Genomic DNA, 10,446 nt, shown 5'->3' with positions numbered 1-10,446 from the left:
GCAGGTCGTGGGCATATGCCTTACCACACCCATTAGTTTAAATATGCAGGTGGTGTAGCGAAGCATTCGACAGCAGGGTACGCATATGGTATTTTAATTTAGAAGTCCGTAGTATTTCTCATCATAGACTGGAGGCATTAATCATAAGGTTGATGGAGGTACTTTGACAGTCCTTGACCGGATTCACCCCTCTCTGGGATTGTCAGCTAGGCACAGTCCCGTAGTTTCCGTCCAAATTATGTTTCACTAGAACCCAAATTGCATGATATTAATAAATTACACCCACTTGCATCGCAATTCGATTTTGCGGTGGAGAAGCGCCTGAAAAAAAGACGAATCTTAAAAGAAGTGATTTACCTGGGTTTCAGGTGGGTCTTACGTCAAGACCAAATTGGTGTGTAGTTAAGTGTACTTTACTGTTGTCCAAGCATGATTAGCCAGCGCCAATAGGTTTTTATCAGCAATAAATCAGCTACGTTTGAAATGTGGTGTTTTAATTTAAGCGCTGTTTATTGACAAAACACCGCCCGGGGACCACCCAATAGACCTTTAGAGGAAAAAATTTAGAAATTTTTCTATGCACAGAACCTTAAAAACCTTCTAAATATTGCACTTAGTTGGTAGAAACATTCAGTTTACAACTGAAGTTTAAGTAATGCTGTACATAAATCCGGGAGCTGATGAAACCTGTGGCTATGTGATAAAATGTAGGATAACATTCATATCCGGCGTTATCTCGTTGGCCTGGGTCTCCACCGTACACTGCGCACTGCTCTCTGGTGGAGGCAACAAATCGCCCTTCGAGATGACTATCCTATTCATAATTGTGCTGACCACCACGGAAAACGTGCTGGTGATTCACGTTAAAATAAAATTGTATGTATTCATTTCTGCGAATGAGAAAAACAATTATCAGAGGCTCATGTTATTTGGCAAATTAGAGTTTCTCGTTTCGGTTAATGTAAGCTGGGCGGTGCGCATTTGCAAAATGCAAACTGTGGTTTACTATGTTGAATTCTCTAGACCCCCGACTGGGAACTCCCGCGGAGGACACTGATTCACCGGTCCAAGTACTCCAAAATTGTGGATATGGCCAGATGGAGAAGTCTGAAATGCAGAGGATGTTGAGACATTGGATGGAGATTTTCAATATTTGATTTGAATTCACCACCTATATCGAAACCGTCTGAATTTGAGTGACATTGTCTGAAATTGCTAGTGCTGTTCATAGACCTTTTCAATAGCCAATGGTATGCTCATTTTTCCATCCAATACAAAGAAAGTTGCGGGGGGAAGTTTTGTAGATTGGGAAGTTTGTGATGACCCAAGCAAGCTTAGTGGTTGACTGCTGAACTGTGCGGAATTTTACATACTCCGATTTAGCCAAAATGACTGACGTCCCAGACCAAGAGCTGATGTCTCGTCTGTCTTTGAAACCCACCTGGTGGTTTGATCTCTATATGGGAGGAGAGACAAAGTGATTTTGTGGTCAGAGGAACATAAAGAAGACCACTCACAAGGTTGCTGAAAACTATTCGACAGCCTGCGACCGGTTTTGCCCTACTTGGAGCTTGTGGAGAATCGTGGCAAACTGGTTCAAGCTGGCGCTGCGAAGGCCCTACTCAATTTATCTCTAAAGTCTAATACAGATGGAGGGAAAGATATTGCGGCACAGGCACTGGCTCGACTCTCCATCACGTCATATCCGCGTGTGGCGTTTCCAGGGCAACGGTCTTTGGAGCTCGGCCAACCGTTGTTGCGCCTTCTTTCAATCGATCGTGATGCACTGCAAAACGTTGAAGGTCTCTTTGCACTAACTAACCTGGCCTCCCTGGATGATCTTCATAGGCATCGGATCATGGCGGAACATGGTGTCCCTCAAATCGATCAGTGTCTTTTCCACGAGCATCCCATGTTGCGCCGTGCAGCCACAGAATGCGTGGCCAACTTAGCACAGTATCATGCATTTGTTGTCGTTTGTGGTGGCACTCTTCCTCTGGAAGAAGAAGATCTCGGAGCAAAGTTGTACTTGAGCTCGTCCACTGAACGCGTTAAATTACTAGCCCTTTAATGCTGCGCGTTTGAGGATTTGCTCCTGGTCCGTGCAGTCCCCGCCTTTCCGTCAACCTTATGTTATAAACGTTTCTTTACTGTACTGGCAGTGTAAGCACGGTTTGACAATGAGGCTAGATAATTAGAAATATAATTGTGAATCTTGATTGGGGCCTCAAATTGTGCTCCATTTAAATTGGCCTTCACAAATAGTATTTTTGGTACGGCCTTTATCCTTGATCAAGTTCTGGAAACGATAAAATTCGGTACATGGCGAGTCTGGTTACCGCTGTAGTTCACCAGGTGATACCTTCTGGCGAATTTATTGCGTGTGGTATTCCTTCGCCTACGTTATCAGCAAGGACTTGAAAAACCGCAACATGATAGCGGACACATTTTCATCATCTTTCAAGTCCACACCCATTTATCCGGCACTCCACTCCCCGTCTTACGCCAGAAACCATTAAGCTTCCGGAAATGTTACCTCATACAGCAAAAGTTTCCGTTCAAGTCCTGAAAACGGTCATTAAAAAGATTCATTGGATGGAGATTTTCAATATTTGATTTGAATTCACCACCTATATCGAAACCGTCTGAATTTGAGTGACATTGTCTGAAATTGCTAGTGCTGTTCATAGACCTTTTCAATAGCCAGTGGTATGCTCATTTTTCCATCCAATACAAAGAAAGTTGCGGGGGGAAGTTTTGTAGATTGGGAAGTTTGTGATGACCCAAGCAAGCTTAGTGGTTGACTGCTGAACTGTGCGGAATTTTACATACTCCGATTTAGCCAAAATGACTGACGTCCCAGACCAAGAGCTGATGTCTCGTCTGTCTTTGAAACCCACCTGGTGGTTTGATCTCTATATGGGAGGAGAGACAAAGTGATTTTGTGGTCAGAGGAACATAAAGAAGACCACTCACAAGGTTGCTGAAAACTATTCGACAGCCTGCGACCGGTTTTGCCCTACTTGGAGCTTGTGGAGGATCGTGGCAAACTGGTTCAAGCTGGCGCTGCGATGGCAATACTCAATTTATCTCTAAAGTCTAATACAGATGGAGGGAAAGATATTGCGGCACAGGCACTGGCTCGACTCTCCATCACGTCATATCCGCGTGTGGCGTTTCCAGGGCAACGGTCTTTGGAGCTCGTCCAACCGTTGTTGCGCCTTCTTTCAATCGATCGTGATGCACTGCAAAACGTTGAAGGTCTCTTTGCACTAACTAACCTGGCCTCCCTGGATGATCTTCATAGGCATCGGATCATGGCGGAACATGGTGTCCCTCAAATCGATCAGTGTCTTTTCCACGAGCATCCCATGTTGCGCCGTGCAGCCACAGAATGTGTGGCCAACTTAGCACAGTATCATGCATTTGTTGTCGTTTGTGGTGGCACTCTTCCTCTGGAAGAAGAAGATCTCGGAGCAAAGTTGTACTTGAGCTCGTCCACTGAACGCGTTAAATTACTAGCCCTTTAATGCTGCGCGTTTGAGGATTTGCTCCTGGTCCGTGCAGTCCCCGCCTTTCCGTCAACCTTATGTTATAAACGTTTCTTTACTGTACTGGCAGTGTAAGCACGGTTTGACAATGAGGCTAGATAATTAGAAATATAATTGTGAATCTTGATTGGGGCCTCAAATTGTGCTCCATTTAAATTGGCCTTCACAAATAGTATTTTTGGTACGGCCTTTATCCTTGATCAAGTTCTGGAAACGATAAAATTCGGTACATGGCGAGTCTGGTTACCGCTGTAGTTCACCAGGTGATACCTTCTGGCGAATTTATTGCGTGTGGTATTCCTTCGCCTACGTTATCAGCAAGGACTTGAAAAACCGCAACATGATAGCGGACACATTTTCATCATCTTTCAAGTCCACACCCATTTATCCGGCACTCCACTCCCCGTCTTACGCCAGAAACCATTAAGCTTCCGGAAATGTTACCTAATACAGCAAAAGTTTCCGTTCAAGTCCTGAAAACGGTCATTAAAAAGATTCAATTAAGACGTCGAAAAGACGGGTATTCTTCAGTCAGCTCACATCACTGTAAAATGAGAGAGGTTTCTGGAATACTACGTAGCAGCGCGCGTCATCTGTTTTTGTCTGTTTTCGAAGACATTTGGAGCCAAAATATTATTCTCTCAAACATAGCTAGACAGCTGGTTACAAAATCATGAAATTATACGCCAGTTTTTTTTAAATTGAACATCACACTACCGTTTAAACCCAGTTTATTGTGTGCAATAAAACACTAATGAATTCACCTCGATTTTTAAGCAACTTCAGTGTTTTTCTTGTTGTGGATTATGATAGTGTGAAATGGAAGGTGGTGTCTTGACGTAACGTCCATCAGTCTTCCAAATTGCTTTTGCCTGAAAAGGCATATACATTACGCAATAAACTGAACTTTATTTTGCAGCAAGCACCGGCAGTAAACAGAGCAAAAAGCTTTCTTGCACCGACGCTCTTGCAATTTTTATCTGTCAGATAGGAATACAAGCATTATGGCCTTTGGAATACCAGGGGCTTCGTTTTGCATCTGCTTTGACTCGATGCTACCCAGTGGAATAAATTTCCATCTTTGTAGTCTTTCAAAATGGCATTTGTTCGATGAATTTCATTGCTGGGTTTATTTGCTTATCACATGAATCATTTAATGTCATTTTGCGTCCCGGAAAATACGGACCCGTATTATGACAATCAAAATTCGGTGGAAAACGTGGCTTTTTACCAAGTAAACGGTAGTACGTTGTTAATGGGGGACGAGATGGCCCAAGTGGTTAGAGGGCGAATTTATTGACCAGAAGGCCCATGGTTCGAACCCGACCTCTGCCACTCGACTTCCTCTGTTTAAGCTTGGGCAACCTGGCAGTATCCCGGTCCTCGTGCTTCCTGTGAGTGGCATGGCAGCTGGGCACCAAAATTGTGCTACAGCTGAACGAGTATCATTATTTGCGTTGTTATTGCTTCAAGAAGTAGCAAGTCATGAGAATTCTGAAGTAAAATTCAGGAAGTTTAGAAATGATGTCTTTTTTGTACATTAAATATTTCCCACATCACCCTGTTTACAACACTAAGTAGTCTCTTACAGCTTTAAAAAAGCAGTGGTGTATCTGTTCGTCTCAGGTTTTGTGTGAGAGTCAATCCTACCACTGAGTAAACCTACCGGCATGTATCTCCCTGGTTGATGCATTGAGCATAAGTAGCAATACACTGAGCCACTGGCCAAATATATTTAATGCAAACGAAAAAGAACCTCCATAAATGAGATTAAAAATACATATTTATAAACACAAATCTTTAATAGGGGTGTTTTTGCTTGGTCCTGGCCTCACACTTTTAAGTTTACAAGGATAATGCGAACGGAATTGAATGTAGTCTAAGAGCGCGGCACGTGATCACCTATTATTCCGTTAGTTGAGCAAGGCAGTTGAGCTGCAGATGTTGCCTCAGTGATCAAACTGAAAACTTCAGTACATCGTCGTGATACACATGCATAGAGGATACAAGTAAAGCGCCGGTTTTTGGTATCTGAAAGCAATGGATATCCATGATTGTCCCTGAACGGAGGCTGAAGAAAAGGGGCATATAAACGCCTCAACGGTACCAGCAGAGAGAAACTCTGAAGCGGATATTATAACAGGTTTATTAAAGAAGATAGAGGTCGTTGCATAGAATAAACCCTCTTTAGTTGTTGTAAAATGATTACAAGATCAAATAATAATATCGACAAAACAGAACCAGCGTTGTTAGTTTACTACTTTATACGAACTGATACGAGTTTTAAGGCCGAAAGTAAATGTCGCAAATGGACAAACCTGTGTGACTTGAGATGTTTCTTCATACCACAAAATACAAGGAAAATTTTAAGAATCGTCCACATGGACAAACAAGAAGGGTGATAAAATTTCTGAATCATGGGACTAGATGGTGTACTTAGTTGACCAGGATGAAGTGCTAGATTCAATGCACCACAAGGAACATGCGGCTTGGTCAAATTAAGATCGAACTGAAAACCTTGCCAAGGAACCGTGAAAGTCAAAACCCGCTAGCCACATCAACAAAGAGCAAGGCAAAAAATACGGAGAATCAACCTCAGATGTCACCCAAATGACAACCAGTGACATGATGTCGAAGAAAAAGGTCAAAATTACATGGACCAAAAACAGCTCGGAAAAAAGTTAGCGGATAATCTAGGAGCACAACGTTCGGGTGCAGCCAACCATATTATCTTCAGTAAGAAGCGCATACCCATGCGACAGTGCTCACTGATCTTTAGTGAAATCACCGTCGGAGTGATATATAAGTGACGTGAGTTTCGGGATTTGAGGAGAAGGAACGGTCTACCAGATCATATACAAAAATGTACAGAAAATATCATGGGTAGTTTATAATAGTGTGGAAGTTTTGGGTGACAAATCTCAGTTTTGAAAAACAAAGCTGCTTCGTGAATTCCGTCTTGTAGCGTGTGACAGTAGTAGCCAAAACTGACGAAAGTGGTATAAAATGTGAATGATAACAACGCGAATGTGCTTACATAAATTCACAAACTTACACACAAATTAAGTCTGAAAGCTGCTGACCAGACAAAGTCAAACGAATATTTCAACTCTGTCAGTAGCAAAATTGTAACTACGTTCATCACTGCACGAAATATGACTGACATGCCGACTTCCACGACATCGCGATTATCCCTTAGATCTCTGTTGTTCACGTCTATGCTAAAATGTTAGAGAAGAATGAAATATCCTACTTATGGTTTGTTTCAATATTTGGCTATATTTATTCCTTTATTACATGGCGTCTAACGCATTTGCTTTGTTTCTGTGCTCGCAATCCCAGCTTATTTCGCCTCACATCACACCAGAAAAATTACTCCAACAGCATACCACTGTTATATGCGATTCCTTTTTAGATCAGCAACTTCCGTCGCATCCCTAAACGTTAATTTACAAAGCTTTACAATTCATTTAGCATGACATTTAAACACTTAAAAATGTCACGTCCTACTATACACTTGTAGCACCACAGGAAGAGTTTATCAGCGGTCAAACTTTATTTCACCTGGGGAATTCAGGCTTGCAAAAGTGACCACAAAGAAACGGTCATTTTTCTCCTAGCATAATCATTAGCAACAAAAAAACTATCCACGGCGGTCATTAGCATAATCATACACAAAGGTTAGAACATTTCGGCCCCGAAGAAAGTGAAGTTTGCCGGATAAGTACTCTGTCGGATCAAGGTTGTCGAGAAACCACAACGCATAATGTGATATTATGAGGAACACGTGTGCACCAGATGGTTATAAAAAGAGTCAGTATGTAACTGAACACCACGTTTGATGATTTATATTGACAATTTGAGGGAAAATAATGAAAGAGGTTTAGGATGAGTGAGATCCCAATGACATTCTTTGTACTATGTTGACACAGTTTAGTTTGTGGTGGTGGATAGCTCATCTGTCGGATTTTTTTTAAAACTATAACTGGAAAAATTTTACGGGGCGTGTATAACCTAGAATGCTTCCAAAGCCTAGCGGATAATAAGGGCTTGTGTTTGTTCCGCAAACAGAGGTTGCATAGAGAAGTGAAATTTCGCATTTTTCCCGGGAGACTGGTTGAGATGGGTCCGTGGAACACCTTGCTGAATGTGTTCTCTATGATATCTCTTCCAATGCTGAGAATGACGGAAAACCTTAGGCCCCTCTAGGGTATCCCTTCGAATTCGGATTCTCCCACATTGGTATAAAAGCGAATAGCGACCAAACACCCAAGGCATTTATACGCAGATGGGCATTGGTAGTGGACGTTTTCCAAAAACGTCTACCCATACACCTCCGCGATACGTGAGATGTTTGTTGTTTTAGTTCTCACAAGTTCGTCTATCACGTGACCTACAAACGGATCATTCCCGACATCTTTTTATTTACTCAGATTTTTCACCAGTATCAGCGTGCGTGAATACAGCTGAAAGAAATTTATAAGTGTTGAGTTTTTAACTAGTCACTACGTGTTCACCTGTGCCTTGCACGTGAACAATCTTAATTTCGCAACAGCACCAAAATCATGGCACTCGGCTATCCGGCTTGTTTAATCGAATAACGCGGTGGAAGCTGACAGTTGGGGGTGTATCGAATGTTGACAAGTGTCCAACTCATTTACTGTTATTGTGAATTGCCAGCAGTTCACATTTCACAAAACGCCGAAGAGTTACAAGCCGGCGACCTGGCTAGTAGTCTGAAAGAACCCCCCTGAGCGGGTGATTAGCAGTTTGATGAACACGCAAGTGAACAGGATATAACGACAGAAATCATTCGGCCATGAAGTCCGCATCATGGGGTCACGTGTTTACCCGTTCTCAAATATTTTCAAGTGACTGAGATAAAGAATAATTTCAAAAGACGAATGATACTTCCATCTGAAGAGTCATTACTCGGGGAGTCAGTCAACACAACATCACGAGATGAGATACCGTGATTGGTGGTTGAGCGTTGTGATATCCTTTTTAGACGAAAATAAATCACACTGCATATTAGCTGCTTGCAATGGGAAGCTTAAACGCTAATTGGTCTTACATAGGAGTAGCATAGGAATGAGACAAGCCCTAATCAAAGCAAAGAACACGTCTTTCCAGACCTTAGGGTACTTGCGGCTTATATCGCCCAATTAACCCAAAGGTACTTCTTCTTGTGCTTTTTGACTAAAGGGCTGGACAAAGACAACCGGATGATCTCAACGTTTCCCAAAACATTTTCGTAGATTGGGTCGGCTGCGCTGGTGCCGAAAATTCACCGTCTGGGTATTGGAATTTCACTGCCTTTCCTTCGAAAACAAGTGTCTGTCGTTGAGACAAACAGCTACATGGGAAAGATGGTTTAGAACATATTTTGGGGGCATATACGTGGGACAGCAGTGTGTTGATGCTATGGGGTTTCCACTGATTGATACTCATAGGCACAAACACAAAACGTCGACGTTGATGAGCTCTTTTGGACAAAACAAATCCCACGCACGTTTGCATTCCCGTTTTCTAGACTAGTCGTGAGTTTTAAGGTCTGATAAACCAAAGGAATCCTGATCAATTATTACGCATAATTGTATTCATTGGAGGCAAATGTGAACAGATATAGGTTGGGACTGTGCATATGTTGTTCGTTTAATTTGATGACTGTTTTTCAAAACGGGTTTTGTTTTGCGTTTCGTTTAATTCAACATAAACTATCCTCCATGACCTTACAAAGCTAGAACGGAAATGCTTCCTCGCAATCGAATATTCTTTTGACGGGTGACTGAGAAGAATCAAGGCAAAAAAGGTGTTGAATCCTCTGAGATTTTGTCAACCACTACCATACGTACGAAAATGCACACAGTATATATGTAATATGTCGTCAATATGCCTTCGATACGAAGCCTTGTTGCCCGTCAGAAAAACGGCATTCCCAAGCAAGTGACATTTGTTCGGAGGATGACTAAACTTTAAAGTGGGTAACAACAAAATCCGCTAACAAGACAGACTTCGGACAATCTAAGAAGGACGCTTAATCGATATCAAGGGAGGATGTCTGCAAAATCTGGCATCTTGGTAAGTATCTTAAATTTCAGGCTAGCGATTTCTAGCACCGAAAGAACGAGCCATCCCGAACATATTTTAAGCATTGGCTTCATACACGACGATGGGGACACTTATACCACGTGGAGGCAGATGGCCTAGAAGAGTCGGCTTTGTAGAAGCGAAGCACGTAAATTATTTACCCCTCCCTACCTGGTAATGAGAGTCAAACAGATCGGTTGAAAGTTAAACCATATCCCTGCACACTGCCTAATTGAGGCATCCTCAACCGGATGACCACCGGGTTATTCATCAAACTTACCTAAGTAGTGTTCTGTTAGGTGGCCCTTGGCGACAGCTATGAAGGAAGAAAGGACAATGGCACTGCGACTGACTTTGCGTTTTGTTCAGCTTTTGGCTACCACTAGATGTGTGTGGGACATTCTCCAATTTTTACCTCCGGTTCTACATCAGCATACGCAACATACGCGTGAAGTAGCATATATCGTTCCGTACGGATCAGTTTCACGATGTCAAAACCGGGAGGCCTGGATTTAGAAGCTGTTATCTTCTACAACATGCCTAGGCTAAACCTTGCGTTTGAGTGGATTTTGTGCAAAACTGGAAATCAGAATAGCGGATAACAGGTAGTCATCATGAATGCTGTGGCTACTCGGTGCCTTGGAAGAAATTTTCTTTAGAAAATAAATGTAAACACTAATTCTTTGCTCTGGCGCGTTACATTCTTTTTTGCGCATATTTCCTGACTTATATCAGGAGACTTCAACACCGACCGAGTGTAACTGTATCGGGCAATTAAAGGGAAACAATTATCCAAAGCTTTATC

General features: G+C 42.4%; 1 protein-coding gene across 1 annotated transcript; it reads left to right on the top strand.

The window, feature by feature from the left end:
• Positions 1–3,071: 3,071 nt before the first annotated feature.
• T265_01893 (hypothetical protein) lies at positions 3,072–3,530 on the top strand (the record flags this gene model as incomplete). The annotated part of the gene is made up of 1 exon (XM_009166019.1): positions 3,072–3,530. The coding sequence occupies one exon, from the start codon at positions 3,072–3,074 to the stop codon at positions 3,528–3,530; it is 459 nt and encodes a 152-aa protein (XP_009164283.1).
• Positions 3,531–10,446: the final 6,916 nt, after the last annotated feature.

Source organism: Opisthorchis viverrini, assembly GCF_000715545.1.
Source record: "Opisthorchis viverrini unplaced genomic scaffold opera_v5_21, whole genome shotgun sequence".
In the NCBI taxonomy this organism is placed as follows: Eukaryota; Metazoa; Platyhelminthes; class Trematoda; order Opisthorchiida; family Opisthorchiidae; genus Opisthorchis; species Opisthorchis viverrini.
This window is presented reverse-complemented; position numbering and strand designations above follow the sequence as displayed.